The sequence below is a fragment of the Desmodus rotundus genome, chromosome 8, assembly GCF_022682495.2.
Source record: "Desmodus rotundus isolate HL8 chromosome 8, HLdesRot8A.1, whole genome shotgun sequence".
Classification (NCBI taxonomy): domain Eukaryota; kingdom Metazoa; phylum Chordata; class Mammalia; order Chiroptera; family Phyllostomidae; genus Desmodus; species Desmodus rotundus.
The window spans coordinates 85,317,130-85,337,422 of record NC_071394.1 but is presented as its reverse complement, the minus strand read 5'-3'; the positions used below and the strand labels follow the sequence as shown (position 1 = coordinate 85,337,422).

At 49.6% G+C, this 20,293-nt stretch overlaps 1 protein-coding gene across 7 annotated transcripts in view; it reads left to right on the top strand.

The window, feature by feature from the left end:
• The first annotated feature begins 738 nt into the window (after positions 1 to 738).
• Positions 739 to 20,293, top strand: part of FLNB (filamin B) — a 140,459-nt gene continuing 120,904 nt past the window's right edge. For 6 of the 7 annotated variants that reach the window (XM_024556563.3, XM_045192408.2, XM_024556562.3 and 3 more), the window contains exon 1: positions 739 to 1,203. In XM_024556563.3, the coding sequence (XP_024412331.1) occupies positions 912 to 1,203 (292 nt within the window). In that variant the 5' untranslated portion in view covers positions 739 to 911. Of the gene's footprint in view, positions 1,204 to 3,451; positions 3,507 to 20,293 lie in introns of those variants that run through there. The other variant, XM_053930425.1, reaches the window with a different exon arrangement.

Sequence of the window (20,293 nt, the reverse complement as noted above, 5' to 3'; positions counted from 1 at the left end):
AGCAATTGGGCCCAATGTAATCACAAGGGTTCTTAAGAGAGTTAGAGAGAGAGGTGACTTTGGGGAACTAGAGAGATGACAGCGTGAGAGACTCAGCTGACATTGCTGGCTTCGAAGAATGGAGGAAGAGGCCACAGCCAGGGAATTCAGGAAGCTTGTAGAAGTTGGGAAAGGCAAGGAAATGGATTCTTCCCTAGAGCCTCCAGGAAAGAATGCATCCTGCCAGTACTGTGATTTTAGCTCAGTGAGACCTGTTAAGGGACATCTAAGTTACAGAACTGCAAGATAATACATTTGTAATTTTTAAAAATTATGGAAATTACCGCAACAAACGGTAACTTGTTGCAGCAACATTAGGAAACTGATATATACATAGCAAATTACTTTTCATTTCTAATGCTACTAAACTGTTTATGACAGTCCATTTGTACTTTTCTCTCCCATTAGTTTATGAACTCCTCAAGGTTAAGGAATAAGGTTGTTTTTCAGCTCTCCACTTCTGCACATCCCCTCACTCTGGGATAACCGGGTGACCTTCTCCTTAAGTAGCGGGTGTCTCCCTCCTAGCTTCCTTTCCCGGAGGCGGTGAGCTCAGAGCGCTGCGTTCCAGGACGCCTTGGAGCGCAGTGCACGCTTTGGACGGCAGGGGGCGACCGTGGCCGGGGAACTCCCATCAGAGGGTTGGGACGGGGCGGGTCTTCGGGGCGGGTCTACTCAGTGCGCAGGCGCGGGGCCAGACGCCCCGCGCGGCCAAGGGTAGACGGCCGCAGAGCAGACCGGGCCGCGGATCTGGTAGCAGCGAGTTCGAGTCCCACTCCCACTGTGCTTTGGTCCTCGCTTCCTCGGCCTTTGGGCCTTCTGACGTTAGTTCCCGGCAGCTCGCTGCTCATTGCGCTCTCCCCGCCGCCACAATGCCGGTAACCGAGAAAGACCTGGCCGAGGACGCGCCGTGGAAGAAGATCCAGCAGAACACGTTCACGCGTTGGTGCAACGAGCACCTCAAATGCGTGAACAAACGCATCGGGAACCTGCAGACCGACCTGAGCGACGGGCTGCGGCTCATCGCGCTGCTCGAGGTGCTCAGCCAGAAGCGTATGTACCGCAAGTACCACCAGCGGCCCACCTTTCGCCAGATGCAGCTCGAGAACGTGTCCGTGGCGCTCGAGTTCCTAGACCGTGAGAGCATCAAGCTCGTGTCCATTGGTGAGTGCCCCGGCCCGCTTGGCTCCGGCTGGTGTACCATCCCTCCCCCGCGCGTGCGCTCCTGTGGAAGGCTTGGGCTCCCTGCCGCCCACCCCCACTACGCCCAGCAGCCCCAGGCTGGGTGTGCGTGCCGCGGCCGGGGGGCGTCGTCCTCTGGGACTGTGGGGGCACAGGGGGCCTAGGCCCCCACCATGGTGCCACCCCCTGGGCTGCGACCTTGTGTGCTAGCTCTCCGCAGTGCTTCCCACCGTGCGTTCCGACAGTGCGTCTCTGGAGAGCTGTGGTTGAGGACTTGGGTTGGGGCCGCACGGGGTGCAATGGGGCTGTGTCATTTCTCTACACCTGGAGTGCCCCTGCCGGAGCTGGGGGACTGGAACTTCTGGCCCGTTGTCCCCCGGAGTGGGGCCCTAGGCCGCTGCTCCCCGGAGCGCTCGCGCCGCTGCGCCCAGGCTGGTGCGCTCGGCCACCTCCAAAGGGCGTTGGCTCAGAGGCCAGGGGTGGAGACCTGGGGAGGGACCGTTCTCTGAGTCTGGCGCTTCCCCTCCCAGGTGGAGATTCGGACCTGGTATCCTCCCGCGCCGTCTCCGGAACCGGTGGGGGCCTGGAGGTGGGCAGGGGAGCCTCGGGGGTGTGTCGCCCTCGCTCACTCCGCTCCCTACTCGGCTCTGGCCGGGCGCCTCAGGGTGAGCCCGCGGTTGCTGCTGAAGTTGCCGTTTAGACACGGGGGTGATAATGGGAACTGCTGCTTTGTAGGGACCCCAAACTAGTGAGCGCTGTGTGCCAACAGCCTCCTAGTTATCCCAGCCCTTACACATCCCGCAAGTTGGGGTGTCATTGGACCCATTTTACAGACAGGGAGTCCAGAGGCCTAAATGACTTGCCCAAGCCATGGAAGTATTGAGGGTCCTGCTGAGAATTGAAGGAAGTGGGTGACAATTAAAGGAGACACTGTTTTCCTCTCCCTCCCCTCCCCACACCAGGGTCTTCCTGAGAGGAGGGAGGGAGTCAGTGTTGGGTTTCTCTCCCCCTGAGCTGGGGAGGAAGAATGAAGGTGAGGTCTCCACTAAGACCTGGGCTAAAGGAGGGCTTCCAGGAAGGTCACAAGGCTGCTCAGGGTGTGGACTGTCACACAACATGTGTGTATAGGGAACATGTATGCAAAGAGGGAGACTGTGTGTGCGCACCTACGTTGTGTGTGCATGTTCTGCCAGGTGAGCCTCTTGCCAGAGAGGAGCGGGCCCAGACCTGGGTCTGGGGTCTCTTCCTGAGGAAACCAGGCCTCATTGTGATTCCTGACAGGAAGAAAGGGTGGTGGGTGTGGCCCCTGGGATTTTCTCCAGCCTGAAAGGGGTTCCCTGTAGGCCCAGTCTCCTCCCTTCTCCCCTTCTCCCTCCCCCACACCTGTCCTGGCAGGTAGGGCTGCTTCCTGGGTCCAGGCCGCTGCCACCGCCCAGTCAGCCTTCCCATGAAGGGCGGCTTCTCTGCTGAGGGAAGCCGGGTGGCATGCTCTTGGTTTCGTTTGGGGGCCCATCTTCTATAGCTGGGGGAGAGAACCTCAGAATTCTCCAAGAATTCTTTCATTTGCAGAAACTACGCTTCCCCTCTGAGGAATCTGAAGGCCTGGCTGGGCTCAATTTGGATCCATTCTTCTTTGTTTTAAAAATGTGTATTTATTTAATTAACTGAACAAAGAAACTTAAAGTAAACCAGGAGTATCCAAACATGACATGAAATCGCTTTTAAAAAAACAAACGAAAAACCCAAGCCACAGCAGCAGAAAATCCTGGACAGCTTAGTTTACCAGCTGTTTACAGAGGTTGCAGCTGCTGCCGGGTGGCTTCCCACCAGGGCCCGGAACTTGAGGGTCTCATTCTAGACTTTGTCTAGCACCTTAGAGTTTTCTACCTAAGCCTCATGGCTTTCGTTTGTGAACCCACCCAGGCCACAGTGCCTTCCGTTGCCCTGACATTCCAGCCTTAACCTCCCCTTCCCTGGTTGTGGGCCTGTGGGCCATTGCAGCTTCTGGATGTGGACCTCTTCCCCCCGCAAGTTGCATTGTTTTATTTTATTTTATTTTCTCTTTTTAAATTATTTCTTGGATCATATTCCCCACAGTGGCATTCCTGTATCAAAGGGTGGGACCACATTTATGATTCCTGTCATTGGCTGCGTGGTAGCTCTCCCAGAAAGATCTAGAAGCAAACAGGTTTTCCAGCCTCCGGAGACTGAGGGAGGGCCAAGTGCCAGGACTCCTGTGCGGGTAATGCCCGAGGCCTCTTCCTTTTGCTCCAGGACTGTTCTGGGTAAGAGCCCTCAGGAAAAAGTCACATCCAGCTCAAGTGTTCACCACTTCTGCTGTGTTGCTGCCGTGCTGTCAGTGACCCCAGCTCCAATCTGGGGGCATGTTCCGTGTGTTCTGGCCATCACCCCATTGATCACCACCGTGAGCTCTCCGAGTGCTTTCCTGGCCTATAATCTGCCTCAGCAAGTCACGGGGGCTTAAGGGCTGGCCCTGGTCCTGATGACCGAGTGCTTAGGAAATGGTTGCTGTTCTAGCTGTGATTTATGTTAGTATCTCCATTTAAAGATGAGGAAACAGAAGTGAGGTAACTAGCGAAGGTCACCCTGCTAGTAAATGGTGACTACAACCCAGGTCCTCCCAGTTGTTGAAATTGAGCCTTCACTGACCTGCCTTCCAGTGTCAGAAACGAGTGAAGTGCAGCCCCCTCCCCCGAGCAGAGCGTCCCAGTAACACCGTTGGAGTGTGGGTTGTGGGACCAGTGGCTGGAGGCCTGTGCTTGAGCCTCTGGCCTTGAGCACGGAAGGGATCTCAGGGAAGGCCTTGGGTGAGTGACAGGATTAATCCTCTGAACTGGGACGAGGGAGCAGGGAGGTGAGCAGAATCACTTTGCATCTTCCATCTTGTGTCGAGGTGAATTTGTTTAGGGAACGGCTGCCCTGTCTTCACTGATTTTTAGGGGGTGGCAGCGGGGGCGGTGGGAACTCTTCTGCTACCCAGTGGATGGTGTTTCACTCCATAATCTGGGAAGGCGTCCTTGAGTGGATACAGAGTTTTGTATGGCTTGGATAACTGGGCAGTATGCATTGTGGGAATCACTCTGGTTGTGTTCAGGCACCCAGTTCTGAGGTAAGGGGAGGTCAAACGCCTCTAGAGGACTGACTTTCTGCTTAGCATTCCCTGAAAGACGGCCTTGGCTGTTGATTCACATTTGTGATTCATTGTAAGGTGGGCCCATCCCAGGCTGCATCCAAAAGTTGAAGGCTTTCTTCACCTTCTTGTTATATCTTGGGCAGTTCATAGTGAGGCCTCAGCATATTTAATTCTAGTTGTCTGCCAGAACCGGCAGTTTTAGTCACTTAGTTTTCCAAAAAACTTTCTGACGCTGGGCAGCCCAGCCAACTTGGAGAAAAAGGGGTCTCCCAGCCCAGGAGTGACCATTGAGGCTGCCTAAAAGTTTGGGTGTTGTGTTTTGGTTTGATCTTTTAGAAAAAAGGAACTTTTTCCTCTTCAGAGGTTGCGATCTTACCCTAATGTTTACCTAAAGTGCTGGTGCCAAGCCAGCACCCCAGAGCAGGTTGGGTGTGTGTTCCCAAAACCTTGGGTCACTGGGCAAAGTTTCCAGGGTGGTGGGTTACTGTGTCACTCAGCCCCTTTTCCGGCCTTTTGTCCCACCCCCACCAAGGTAATGTACAAATAATCCTAAATTCTACTCCTTTCTGAGCTACCTAGCAAATGCCAGTGTGTCTTTTAGGCAATGTAGTTCAGACCCAGAGAATGCTTAAAAAGTAAGCACAATAGCATGCTTTGTCAGAATTAACAAGTTTGGGGCCATTTCCAACAAAGTAACACATTAGTGTCCCGGGTGGCTCTTTTTGTAGTAGTTAAGAGCAGTGATTGGTTGAAAGCCCACTCAGCTACCAAGTAGCTGTTAAGATACTTCCCACACTTCCGTGCCTTGTTTTTCTTATCGCTAAAATGGGGACAGTACCTATCACCTCTGATAAAAATTAAACTCGTTAACATTTTAAAAAGTGCTCAGAACAGTTTTCGGCACACAGTGAGTGCTATGTGAGTGTTTGTTAAATAAGTCAGGTGCCGTCCAGTAATATTTGCAGAAGTCACACTGGAGCGTGTGCACATGGAAAGGACATTTGAAATCTGTGCCGCTGGGGAGACCAGCTTGGTTGGCTAGTGTTAATTCCGTTTGCTATCGTAGGGTTATGGACTGCCCAGAGGGTGCCCCCTCCTTGGAAGGGGTTGACCCCTGGTTATGTTATGGCTGCCTCTGGGGCCCATTCACACCAGCTTTGTTTCAGAGAGCTGGACAGGAGCTCCGGGTGGCTGGTCATTCCAACCTCCCACCCCGTTCAGGAATCTCTGCGCCAAATCACTTCCAGATGGCCGCGGGGCCTCTGCGGACTCCTCCAGCGACGGCGGAGCCAGCTTGCCAGTCAGCAGCCGCCTTCATTCTTGGAGAGTCTATGCTAAAGGAGGGCTTTGATTTGGAGCCAAATTACATCTGGCAGCAGCACCCCCTCCCTGCCCAGGGTCCTGGTTCTGTGCTGTGAGGCCAGTGTCACTGCTTAGTTGAGGATGGCTCAGGCTCTGAGCCTTTGCGCTCTGTCTGCAGTGGCTGCGTGGTCAGGGTACCCGTCATCCTGCTTCCTCTCAGAGTGGCCTCCAGGTCAGCACATGCTGGGCTATACCAGGTACAGTGGAATTCAGGCTACGGGCCTGAAGCTAGGCTGCCAGGATTCTAATCCCCTCTCTGCTTCCCTCAGCTGTGCGACTCTGGTCCACTGCCTCAACCTTTCTGAGCCTGTTTCCGCATCGGTAAAACCCAGGAGAATAATAGTTCCTACCTTAGAGTTGGCGGGAAGCATTATATTGGGTTGGCCAAAAAGTCCGTTTAGTTTTTTCTGTAAAATAAAAGACATGGTTTTTATTTTCACCAATAACTTTATTGATCTGGATATTTTGCGTATGTCAGCTGTCTCCGGCGTGCTGTAACGTTGATTGTTCTTAATGTCTCGATTTGATCGATCTCAACCTCAGCTGGTCTGTCCGACCGTGGAGCATCGTCCGGAGAGAAATCTCCAGCATGGAACTTTGCAAACCACTTCTGACACGTTTGATCAGTCACAGCACCTTCTCCATACACTGCACAAATCTTTTTGTGTTTCAGTTGCATTTTTACCTTTCTTGAAATAATAAAGCATAATACACCGAAAATGTTGCCTATTTTCTTCCATCTTCAATATGAAAATGACTGCACAAAGATTCACCAATTTTGATAAGTTTTTTTTAAGTGCACACTGGTATGACAGCTGTCCCAATACAATTTATCAAAATTGTTTCAAATGAAGTTAAAGACAACTAAGCACTACCAGAGGCATCATGTGGAAGACACCAAGTGACCTTTTTGGCCAACCCAGTGTTTGATTAGGTTAAGTTATAGCACGATGCAGGCATCATCATTAACATTACTGTGCTTTTGAACTGAAGTCCGGACTTGGTGGTGTCTTCCATCTGCCCTCCGGCCAGTCCTGCCACTGTGCTGTCGTGTGGTGTACTGGCTGTTCCCTTCAGCTTAGAGCAGGGGTGTCAAACTCATTTTCACCAGGGACCGACCACATCAGCCTCCAGGTTGCCTTCAAAGGGCCGAATGTGATGTTAGGACTGTATAAATGTAACTACTCCTGAACTACGGGCAAGGAGCTCAGTGCGCTGCCGGGGGGCCGGATAAAACAAGGAGGAGGCCGGATTTGGCCTGCGGGCCTTGTGTTTGCCACCTGTGGCTTAGAACCTGTGGTGAAGATGCCTCCCGAGATCCTTTTTTCTTTCCTTTCTTTATTCAACAAATACTTGAAAGACCGACTGCTAAGGCCACAGGAGTAATGAGCGTCACGCCCCTGGCTTGCGTTGCACACTGCCCAGCCTGGAGGAGACACATAACCAGGGAGTGTCCTCAGGCTTTCAGGCACACACAAATCACCTGGAGACTGTTAAAAATGTAGATCCAATTCAGGAGGTCAAGGGTAAAGGCTGAGCTTCAGCACTTGCAGCCAGCTTCTAGTTGCTGCTGTCTGCAGACCAAGCTGTGAGTATCGAGCAGAGACCAGGAGGAGCACCTTCCCTTGGGCTAGAGTGGGGTTGGTAGTCTGGAGGGCTCCTTGGAGGAAGGGCCAAGTAAACTGAGACCTAAAGCCTGACTAGAATGAAGCAGGGGAACAATTAGCCAGGTGGGCACGGGAGTAGGATTGTGTGTCAGGTGGAAGTCAGAGGGGTAGTGGAGGGCTGGGGGGCGGGGGGCTGGCTCACAAAGGGCCTCCTGAGGCTGTGGAGCTGCCCTGAGAGCATCTTTCTTAAGGGAGCTTGGCGGAGGGTAGGTGAATCCAGCTGAAGTGGATCAGCTGTAGCTTCAGTCATTTCTTTCAGTAAAAACTTGTGAATGTGCCCCTTCCTTCCGTGTATATACTTGTAAGTTACATACCTGTATACCACGGTCAGTCTGTGTAGTAAATACTAGTAAAGCTTAGTTTCTTTTTAGATGACAAATTCAAATATAGGATCTGGCTTTTCCTGAGCTCCATGGTTCACTTGTGCGCCTTTGGGGTGCATGCACCCTATTTGGAGGCCTCTGAGGGCCCGTGTTTCTACGTTTCCTTTTTGCCCCCCCCCCCCCATATTCCTATGCTGCATTTAGTTTTCACCTGTAGTTTACCTTCAGTGAAGGAGCTGGATCTATAATTATAACCCTTTCCTCCAACAGCAAGTTGAGCCAAAGAAATAAATAAATCCAGCGGGATGGGCCATTTCAGTCTAAATGTGTGTCGTCTCCTGCTCTTCTAATGGTTAAAATTGCCTTTCACTCTACTGGCAGCCGCCTCAGTTACCGCGGTAAATCTAGTCACTCACTGAGCATGCTCAATGACCACCAGATCGGCTCCACTTGTTGTGTAGTGAACACCAGCGCTTGCTTCTTCTGGGGCTTGGGAAGTGACCTTGTGTTTTTAAGGTGCCTCACTCACTTTGCCTGGGAAGTTGAGTGCCTGGTTAGGGAGAGAGCTTCTTGGGAAAGATGATTTGAGAACCAAACGGTTCTCTTCAGGACTCAAGTGATAAAACGCTAGGTGAGAGTAGGTCTACATTTTATGAAGGAGGGAACTATTGGATGTTTTAATTATGTCCACCTTAGATCATGATTCTTTTTTGCAAGAAAAATACTGAGCTGTTTATTAAGTTGCTTCCCTTCTTCTAAGAGCTTTCCAGAGATTGCCGGACATGTATTCATTGAGAAGTTATAGATAGATGGTTGCCATCTCCTCTGCAAACTGTTCAGTTATGAAAACAGTTTGATGAAATTCTACTAATACTCATAGTCTGATTACAAAATTTACCAAAGAACGTTTGCCTTCCCTGGTCCCCTTTGACCAGCCCCCGCGCAGTGGACTGCCCTTGGTCACTATTGTACTAACTGTAAGCCAAGGAGCAGTGTGGTTTTTCACTTTGTCCAAGGACTAGCCTTAAGACTGAATTACTCTGACAGAGCTTCTGACTTCCTCCCCCCCCCCCCCCCGGCAAAACCTGGCTCAGGTAGACAGCTTGGCAAGGAGGACACTGTCTTCCTCCTGCATATTTCTTGACTGTTCTTGGTAGCGAACCCCACTGATGATGCCATTTGTTTACTGACTGTGGTGCACGCCCACCTCCAACATCACATCCTGCGTTTCCCATGCCTGCTGCCTGCCAAGCATTGTCCTGAGCGCCTTGCCTTCGTTAGTTCTCATCCCCACTGTGAACCCTGCAAAGTGAGTGGCTTTATATCTATTTCCATTTGACAAGTGAGAAGACTGAGGCTCAAATCTGCCTCACTTCACAGGCCAGGCACGATGCTTGCTTGGGTCAGGCTGTATTTTTTTAATGTCAAAGTTAGGTTCCACACTTGTGAAGTAAAATAGATACATTGTAGTGAGAGACTTTATACTGCTTTAGTTTTGTTTGCTTTTATTTTGCTGGAAACTTGACTCATTTGAATTAGATTGATGTGAAATTTCCTACCATAAAACAAAACTTTTTTTTGCCCATTTGCCTTATCTTTTCCTTAGGGCTTTAATGGGGCCTTCTCTCCAATTCTAGTGACACTTCTTTGGTTCTGCAGACACCTCTCTGGCTTTTTCCCTGCCTTTGTGTGGTTCCCAGGGGCAGTGCTTTCACTGAAGTTCTGTCTATGCAGTAGGGACAAGCTGAAGGCTGCTTTGGGGAGCCAGGCAGGGTTTTGTTTGTGAGGCTTGGAAGCCAGAGGTGAGGAGGAGGTGCCCCTGGGGTTCCTTCTGCTGGCTGAGGTCCTGTGGGATTCACAGAACATATTGTTTAGGGGACAAGGATCTCCCAGCTTTGCCCGGAGATCCTTGGTGACAGTTGACATTGGCACAGCTGTGCTCTGTCAGAAATGACCTCACCCTACGTCCTTTCCCTTGCTACCTTTTAACAGTAACCGGTGGAGAGCATGTTGGGTGGTGTTTGCTGGTGAGTAGAACCCTTCTTTCCTGGCTGGCACGTGGCCTTTACCAGTCCAGCAGCTCTGGCACGAGCAGCTGCCCGCTCCCAGTGCAAGGCGGTGAGCCACTGCCTGCTCGTCCTCAAGGAGCTTTGTGGGCAGCCGGGTGCTGTGGACCGCAGCGCTGCGCTGTGTGCTCCAGAGCTGAGCCTGTGTCCCCAAGGGGGCTTCCTCTTGCCGCAGTTCTTCTGAGAGAGAAAGCCGGTCTGGCCTGCCGGTTGCCTCAGTGCTCTGCTCCTCAGCAGTCCCGGGGCTGGCTTGTTGAAAGGTCTGGGCGTTAACACAACACTCCTGTTCTCCCTCTCTGAAGGCCCTTTATGCTGGCGTGAATTCCTTTTCTCATGGAGATCTGAAAGCTCTTTTGACTAAATGGGTCACCTTTCTGAGTATTTTCATAAGGCTGGTCAGCTTTTGCTACACCAGACAACTTTTCTGGAATTTCCGTTCAGATATAAAGGCAACCAAAGAGGTTGGAATTATTTGGAACACAGTGTGGAATTTTGGCTTTTGAGCTATAGGGAAATGGGTGGGGATTTGTGGCAGGGATATGTAAATTTGCTGCGGCCCGTAAATTCAGATTTTAAGATTAAAAAAGGCAGGCAGCAGTCAGCTTTCATTCTGACCAATAGGAATGGTGTTACTGGCGGCCACATGCTGCCTGTGACCCTGGCAGAGGGGCGGCCTCCCGTGGAGGCCAGGGCGTGAAAGGGTTCTCCATGGCCAGGATCAGAATCCTCCAGCTCCCCTGCTCCCCCAAGAAAATAACCAAGTTCTCACCGTGCTGGTACTGCACTGCTTGTGTGAATCACCCCGTTTCCCCTGTGTCTCACTGAAGTGACTTATCAGATATTCCAGGGAAACAAGAATTACTTGGCATTCTATAGCCTGTCGGGAACTTGACTGGGCCTGGTGGAGCCTGGTGTTTCTTGCTCAAGAACAAAGTGATTGTTCCCCGGGGGTGGGGGGGGTGTTGAAGGAGGGTGGGTATAGTTCTGGGGCAGGCCCTGACCCCCAAGGGACCTCAGGTGCTGAGGAGGCCTTGGACTCTGACCCCAAAAGGCCTTTGTGACTTGTTGGGTTTGTTAAGTGAACAGAGTTCTGGGTTCCGTTTATGAGATTCTTGTCAGATGAGGCTCAGGTGGGAAGATCATGGATGTGCTGCCTGTGGGACTGGGCCCTCAGTGGAGCTGCCAGCTACCCGCCCTCCCACCCCCTGCAGAGAGGAGGAGCCTGGGTGGATCTTGGCTTGGGAGGTGGCTTGTCACATTCCTTATCTCCACAAAAGGAGGCAGCTGGCTGCCCCTCGGGAATGCCTCTCTGGTTGGGAGTCCTTTACAGGAAATGATCCAGGTGTCATGTTACACTTCCTGTGGGGCATGTATCTCTTACCATTATCCCCTCTCCTGTCCCTTTTTTTCTTGGCACTCCTGTTTGAGATCCATGGGGTGTCACACCTGAGGTTGGAAGGCTTGAGGCCCTCTTCTGGAAACCACAGTCCTCGCCCTCCCTTAACACCCCTCCCCGCCGCCCCTCCCCCGCATCATCCCGTAGCTCATCGAGTATTGGTCTCCTAACTTACCTGTCTTGCTTTCCCCCTGGATCACGACTGCTTTAGGGACAGGTGTAACTCTTGTGCACCTCTGTGCCTCCGAGCCTGGCATAGGTGGGTTGAATAATAAGTCTGGTACATTGATTTGTTTGTAATATATTTGCTTCCAGAAAATGCAAAGTAGTGGTCCTTTGCAGCCTATAGTGTGAAATGGGAATTCAGTGTAGTGAACAGCAGGGTCTGGGGACCCAGTAAAACACCTCATTTTTGGAACAGTGTTGCTGAACTTAAAGAACTTGGGATACTTCATAGTCATTTTCTGAACATCTGTGATTGGCTTCAACTGTTAGTGAACAAGGCCTTTTCCAAGTTGCCGTGTGAGGCTCAGAAAATGAATGTAAAAGGAAGCCACTGAGACTCACTATAATCACAGTAATGGTTTTGTTAATAATAGTTAATAATATATGCTGAGCACCTACCAGTACCAAACATTGTGGTAAATGTGCTTCAGTAATAGCTGAGTGACTACACCTCGTTGTTGTAATCCCCGTTACACAGACAAGGAAACTGAGGCGCCCACGTCAGCCACTGAGTGTGGGGCAGACTATTACTCACACCCTCGTCTGACATTTTAATCCCCGAAGGAAACCGTCAGTTCCACATGCCTTCAAAAGTCACTTCTAACAAGGTTTTTTTTTTGACATTAAAACGTTGCATTTGTAGTTCCTTGTAAAAATAATTGTAAGAATGTCAAGTAATACAAATTAAGAACACATCACCTGTGAATAATCTTGCTTTAACACATCTCTTTTTACTTTTAGGGAGTTTTGCTTACAGCTGCTGGTTTTTTGTTTTTTGGTTTTTTTTTTTTTTAAGATTTTATTTATTTTTAGAGGGGAAGGGAGGGAGAAAGAGAAGGAGAGAAACATCAATGTGTGGTTGCCTCTCATGTACCCCCTACCAGGGACCTGGCCTGCAACCCAGGCATGTGCCCTGACTGGGAATCCAACCGGTGACCCTTTGCTTCACAGGCCAGTGCTCAACCCACTGAGCCACACCAGCCAGGGTTTACAGCTGCCTTTTGTCAGATTGGGAAGGGGGAGGTGTATTTTCTCAGGAAGAAGACTGGATTAGAAATGTTTGTGATACCATTTTGGTCACACCTGTGGTTGTAACAAGCCAGATTCATTCTTGAGTTTTTACTGAGCTGTCTCCAACAATAAAATTGGAGGTCTTAACTGAGGCTCGTTATGGTTTGCAAGTCACCCTTGGTCTAGAAATATGTTTTGCTGGACCACAGAATGGGAGTATTCCAGCCACTTTCAATGACTGGAAAGTTTTTAAGTGTCTTAAAACCTTTCAGGACTAACCTTTATTGGGACCGCCAGGGTCTCTTGCTGATAGTTACTGTGTTTGGTAACTATTGTGACCTTGCCTCTTGGTTGCCCCAGCACAGAAACTCATTCAGCTTTCAGTTTCTGAGCTCCACCAGCAACTTAAATATGTCTCCATCTGCCCCTAACGTAGTGGCAGTTGGGCACTTGGTTCACCCTTGTCTGCAATGGGAAGTTTGAAAAGACCCGAAGCAGGGGTGTCCAAACTTTTGCGTCTCTGGGCCATACTGGAAGAAGAGTTGTCTTGGGCCACACATTAAATACACAAACACTAATGAAAACTGATGAGCAACAAGAAAGGTTGTAAGTAAACCTATGATTTTGTGTTGGGCCGCACTCATAGCCACCCTGGGCTGCATGGGGACCGTGGGCCACAGGTCGGACGCCCCTGCAAGGTCTTTATGGTATTGATTTTTTTGGAGACTTTTGGAATCATCTTGCCTTGACCTCGTTTGAGGCAAAGGGGGTGGAATAGAAACCACTTTTGGATGGATTGAGCCACTTCCTGAATGCACTTAAGAGTATGGGTTAGTTAGGCCCTGCTACTTACCAGCTGGGGGGTTTGGGGTAAGGGGTTAGGTCTCTGAGGTTCAGTGTCCCAGGCTACAACAGTGCCCCACTGTCAGTGTCACGGAAGATTAAATGGTACAGGGCTGTGAAGCATTGGGCCAGCCCTCGGCAGACAGTAAGTGCCTCATGACGCTGGTTGTCACCTGCCTTCCTCACACTACCTCCTCCTCATCCCTGGATCTGTGGTGCTCCCCTCAGATGGAGGAAAAGCGACCTACGTATCTCGGAAGGGAAGAGGTGGGTGGGAATCCATGCAGAAATTGGTCAAAGATACCTCATACCTAACGGGGCTGCTTTTAGAAGTAACCTGGGTTTTCGAGTAATCATCAGGTAGGAACCAGGGGCCAGTGGCATTTCCTGGTCTTCCGGCCATGCTTCCTTTGAGGATAGAAAACAGGTACTAACTGTTCTTCTTCGTCTTTTTAATCTTCACCAAGGATAATTTTTATTACTGATTTTAGAGGGAGAGGATGGGAGAGAAATATTTATATGAGAGAGAAACATTGATCGGTTCCTCCCGTACACTCCGTGACTGGGAATCAAACCCACAGCCTAGGTATGTGCCCTGACTGGGAATCGAATCCGCAGCGGTTTGGTGCACGGGACAGTGCTCCAAACCACTGAGCAGCCCGCCAGGGCAGGTGCTAACTATTCCTGATGTCTTCCCTCGCTTTCCCTTCTGTCCTGTTTGACTAATGGGTCTGGGTTTTTTACTAGCTCCTTTGCCTCTCCTTTCTTTCTTTAATCCTCTTTCTGTCTCTTAGAATGCCCCCCCCCCATTTCTTTCTTTCCTGGTTGTTCTGTCACAGAGGTGGCTGTACCGCCTTCCAGGTGATTCGCTTGCTCGTGGGTCTGAGTCTCGGCTCTACCCCTAGAGAGCTGGCTGACCCCAGCCAGCTGTACACCTCTAGGAGCTTGTGTTCTATATGCAAAATATGGTAATAAATGCTCTCTGCCTCACTGAGTTCTACGGTATAGAAAGAATGTGCATGAAAAGCCCCTTAGCACCTGGCCATGTGCTCAGCAAAGACAGATGCTGCTATTGTGGTGTTAGCATCAGCGTTATTACTGGAGCCCCGTGCCTCCCACTGAACCTTTTCAGGTCTAATCGAGGAGGTTGGAGAGGGAGCAGCTGGGCTAGAGGTGAGGCTGTGCTGACTGCTGTGTGTACTTCCAGTATGGAACAAAGGGAGTATCAGCTGCTGCCCCCACCCCCCACTGGCTTGTCACTGCCTTGGCCCAGGGCACTGCTTTCTGTCCCTTCTGGTCCTGGCCCTTTGACATTTGGGATCATCCTGCAGGGGCTGCCTGTACCATCTGCCAGGATTTTTGTTGCCCTGGGTGCGGTCTTAAACCCAGCCCTGTCCAGCCTCCTGTCTCAGAGCTAGTGATAATGCTTTCACAGTAGTGCTTGGAAACTGGGCTCCTGGGGTCACACCCTGTACCAGCAGCACCGAGGTGGCTGGGCCTGGGTGACTGGAGGAGGCTGGCAGCAGAAAGTCCGTGGCTCCTGAGACCAGAAGGGGTGCAGGACATTGGGGGTGTGCGTCATTCTCAGTTCTTTTCAGGGGTACGCTAGTCCTAGTCTGTGTCTGGTGTAACTGCCTGCTTCCCTTGGTTGGGCGCCATGTCGCATACTGCAGCCTTGGAGAGGGGTGTCCTTTTTAAGTTGTCTCTTGTGGGGGCAGGAAACACACAGCACCTTTCCCAGAGGTGAAATCTGTGAGGGTTTCTCTTGAGGAGTGACTAAGGCAGACACTCCTGTTTTCAGGATAGGAAATTAGTCAGCCTGAGCGCCATTTCCCTGTGACAGGGCAAAAATTGACACATTTGTACAATAGCTTTTGTTTTGCCGGCTATTAAAGTTGACCGTCAGCACGGTGTTATCTATGTCATCAGCAGGCGTTAACTTGCTCTGCTTCCGGAGGGTCCCAGGACCACCCAGAACAAGCTGGATTTGGCAAGATTGCAGGTCCCAGACTGAAGGTAGGACCCAGACGCTGGGTCTTACCCCTGGGCCAGCTTCTGCCGGCCCTGGCGCCTTGCAGAGGCCTCACCTCTGTCTCCCCCCTGTTTCCCCATCTGTGAAATGGGAGAACGGGCCCAGGTCTTTTCCTAAACTTTAGTCAATCGTAAAGGAACCACTGTTAAGATTTTTGTCACAATCCCATGGCTGTCTCTATTTCATTTTTGCCTAACATTTTCTCCTTGCAGTCCACTCACTTTTAAAACAAATGTATTTGAAAAGGAGACTTTGTGTCACTATCGTAACGGAAAAAGCGGTCACTAGGTAAATCGGAGGTGTAACCATAAATAAACCCAAAACAGTGTTATTAAATCCCAGCTAGCACTGTTTGTTGCCTGTTCTCAGCGAGAGGCCCACTCTTTTAGTTAAAAAGGAACATTAGCCAGAGATAGAGAGGTGTTCAGAGTAACCCAGCACCACACAGAGGGATGGAGAAAGACATGGGAAGAGAATTGTGTCCTTTCTGTCATGCAAAGGGACTGACAGAGGATCAACAATAGCTCAGAGTAGTGATGCGTCGGTGCTCGGCCCATAGTACTTGTGACGCCTTCACCCAGTGCCACTGACCTGGGTCGCTGACCTTGGGGAGCTCGTGGCCATAGGAGCAGACTGCCGCAGAGGTTGCAGTAAGAAACCCACAGAACTAAGTTCTGGGGGGTGTGTGTTTGTGTGTGTGTGTGTGTGTAGAGGTTGTTTAGAAAATAAATTTTTTTATTTGAGTTTTTGAAGTGAATAATAAACCTATTTCAGTCTAGAGTGATTCTAGAGAAACTAAGTATATTTAGTTGTATCATTGCCGTTCTTATGGCGTTAAGACAATGGTCCATCCTAACCCTTCATATCATGGTAACCAGCCTTCTTTCCCTGAAGTCTGGTTTGAGTTTGGAGCTGTTTTGGAGTCCATGTCACTTGTAAATAGTTAAGATAAAACAATGCCTGGTAGACCCTTTACAACACTAATTTTTTTCTCTGATTAGCATGTCCTGCAGTTTCTGTAAAGCAAGATGTACCTCTGAAATGCCTCAGGCTAGTCTCCAGGAATGAATGGTATTCGAGGTGGTGGGGCATGAGGCTGAGCCTGACTTTTCTGTCCCTCGCTAGCCTCGGGCACTACCTGCTTCCCTGGGGTTCCTGGGAGGAGGGAAGTTGTGGTTAAGAGGGAGGACTTGGGAGTCAGGCAGCTCTGGGTTTGAATCTGGGATTTACCGTGTGACCTAGGATTGAGTTTCATGATTACCCTGGAGCCTCAGTGCTCTCCTGTAAACTGGTGATAATCACAGTTTCTGCCTGAAAGAGTGGGTGTGAAGATTAATGAGCTAAACTCTATAAAGTACTTGTCGCATGAGAGCTGTTCAGGCAGTGCTAAGGGGTAATCAGACCCACACTTTTTCTGATTGAAGGGGTCAGGTTTTTACTACTCCAGGCTGGTGGGGAGTGAAGTTGAAGGGGTATGTAAAATTGGGGGTTTGGGTCCATTACGCTGATGGGGCTTAGGACATTCAGAAGAACTGTGGGAATCGGGACAAATGATGCCGCTATGACCCCTGTGATAATGTGTACGGGTTGAATCAGGATGAGATGCACCGAGAAAGGAGTGAGCCTTGGCGGGGGTGGGAGGGTGGCAATCAGAATCCTTTCAGCTGTAAAGAATAGGACCCAAAACTGGCTCACCAGAAGGAAATTGCTGGGCTCATGTCAGCAGGAGAACAGTGTGGGCTGTGGGCTTCTGGGTCCAGCGGCTCAGGGCTGCCATCCAGGACCCGGGGTCCTTGGGTCTCTGCTCTCTTAGTTCCAGCAATCCTAAGGCTGATTTCCTTGTGGTTTCCCACAGCAGAGAGTTCCTGCAAGTTGAGAGGTTGTTCTTTGGAATTCCTTATGAGCCAAGAGCAACTTTCCTCTCCTTGTGTCCCATTAGCCCAAATTGGATCACGAGGCATTTTTGAACCAGAACCTGGCAAGGGGGATGGATTACCCTCAGACCCCTGAGGCCTTCCCCAGAGCTGGGGTGGAGTCATTTCATGGTGGGAGGGGCCCCCAGGTCCTGTTTGGAAGATAGATCCAGACTCTGCTTAGGATTCTTTGAGGAACATGCTGGGTGGGCCTGTTGTAGGTGGTAGTATCGGAAAAGGAGACAGATGTCCTTGGGGAGAGGAGGAGTATGATGAGGAAGGTGTGTGTCTTGCTCCAGAGCTTATTCCTGCATCTCTCTACCTCCCTCAGCCCCTCTGTTCCCTACACAGGGGCCAAGCCCACGCCCTCGCTCTCTGCTTGTCCCTGGAGTCCTGTGGCACTTCTCCCCTCCTTCCACATGACCTCCTCCTTGCTGATGTGTTGTGGGAATGCTACTGACGTCGGTTGTACATTGTGTAGCATTTATTATGTTTTCCTAGTTAGCAGGTCCACTTATACGCAATTTTTTTCAGTAACTATCTGTACTGTTTTCTGTCCACGGTTGGGAGTCTATGGGTGTGGAGGGCTGACTGTAGGCCTTGGTCTGTGTCATTTTATATAGAGAACTTGAGCACTTGTGGATTTGGGTATTCTCAGGGGGTCTTGGAACCAGTCCCCTGTGGATACCAAGGGACAAGTTAAGTTTTGGGGGAGGTAAAGTTATATGCGGAGTTATATATTGGGGGTCAGTACCCCTAACCCCCCTGAATTGTTCAAGGGTCAACCGTATATGCTTTTGCATAGAAATGGGGAAATTACATAAAAATAGTAAGAGGAAAATTCACTTGTAGTTTCACTGTCTAGAGATAACAAAGGAATTGTTAATATTACCTTTCCTTTTTCTATACACATGTATAGACTGTATGTAGTTTGATATTCTATCAATTAACCATAACTTTTCTGTCACCAAATATCACTTAAAAACTTGATTTCTTACAACACTGCAAAGGGCTTTTCCTTTAAAAATAAATTATGTCAGTAAAAATGGAATGCAGAGCAATAAAAATGAATAAACTGGGACTCAGCTTAGTTTTTGTTCTGAGAGTAGGCTGGCTACAAGGACCAGCACCCAAGTAGTGGTACCTTCTGTGGGGCAGGAGATCCCAGGAAGCAGGAGGGAAAAACCGTGAGTGGGCAGGGAAGGAGGAGACACCAGTGTCAGGGTGGATTTTTAAGGGTTCTGCTGGGGCTCAGTTCTGCTGGGACCTCCTGAGAAGTACCTCTCGTATGCAGAGTGCCTCTGGAATTGCCCCCTGGAGAAGGAAGGACGGCAGGCTGGACATCCGCCAGCTCCTATGCCCCAGTGAGGGAGGCATTAATTCTTTTGAATTTCCAGGCTGGGCGACCATGCGTGTCAGCTGTGCTGCGGCAAAGAGGAAAAGAAAAGACCTGTGCTGAGTCTGTAGTTGTCCCGTGAAGTGATCTGAGCTGGCACAGAGCAGCCCCTGTAACTGAGGCCGAAATCAGACTTGGGCCAAGGGGAGGGTGGCTGCAGGCCCCGGCAGCATCTCCAAGGCTGAGCAGAAAAAGCAAATTGCAGGAAAATACAAACAATATGACGTTGTTTTACAAACTTATACAAATGTAATAGAAATGCAGATTTGTTCATGAGAATGATCACCAAACTTTGGGTAGTGGCCGCCTAGGGGAGGGCGAGAGGGGTGCGCCTCACGGAGGGGTGGGGTGTGCTGGGGCTTGCAGCTCTTCATACCCTTTTATTTCTTCAGTTGCTTTAGTGGTTGTATTTATTGCATTATTTTTCCTGTCTTCCCTGTTGTGTGTGTTTTTGTTGGAAATATTTTCCTTATAAAAAGTGTATCCAAAATTAATGCATTACTGAGCTTAACCAGGGGAAGGGAAAAAAAAGGTACCTACTTTTATTTTTTTGTTTGTTTGTTTTAAAGACAAGCTTGGGCCCAGCTTATATGAAAGGAAACAGATCATCCTCAAGATGTCAGGATGATATTAAGACAAAAGACATTCACACTTAGCAGGACTACTCCCTCCCACCCTCCAAGTATATGTTGAAACTCCTGAGCTAATTACCTTAGAATGTGAGGCCTCTCCCAATGGGTAGCTTGTGAACATGGCAGGCTTGAGTTTCTTAAAGGCAAAGAGCTTTAAATATTTGCATCCAGGAGCTTTTACTCAGTTGCTTTTTGTCTAAGCAAAGGAGTTATTTCTCAAGGAAATATCTCAAGAGACTCCTGAAATATTGCATTGGCCTTCAAAGTAGTAAAAAGCCCTAGTAAGGGGTGTGTCAACAGAGGAATGAATGTTGTGAGAGTTGACTCTGAGAACGCCCTTGCGTCATGCCGAACGCAAGCCGGTCCGCGTTGTGGTTCGGCAGTCCCTGTCTAGGGGGCTGTGGTCTTGGTGTCCCAGGATGTGTGAGCTCAGAAGTGTTTATTTTTATTTTTTCAAAAACCATTCTATTGAGGTATGGTTGACATACAGCAAATGACACATTAAGACTGTACAGTTCGAAGGCATAAAAGTAAAAATAAATGAGTGGGATGACATCCAACTCAAAACCTTCTGCACAGCAAAGGATACCAGGAGCAAAATGAAAAGGCAACCTACAAATGGGAGAAAGTATTTGCAAGTCATATGTCTGATAAGGGGCTAATACCTAAAATATAGAAAGAACTCTTACAAATCAAGGAAAAAAAGAATCTGGCTAAAAAATGGGCAGTTCATCTAAATAGACATTTTCCCAAAGAAGCCATACAGATATGAAATGTGCCTGACATCACTAATTGTCAGGGAAATGCAAATCAAAACCACAGTGAGAGACCGCCTCACGCTTGCTAGTTAGAATGGCTACTATCAAAATGATAAGAAATAACACGTGCTGGCAAGGACGTGCAGAAAAGAAAACCCTTGTGCAATGTTCACGGAAACGTAAGTTGGTGCAGCCACGTGGAAAACAGTATGGCGGCTCCTCAAATAAATTAATATTAGAACTACCATACGATCCAGCAGTTCCACTTTGGGGTATTAAAAGAGGACTAGTATT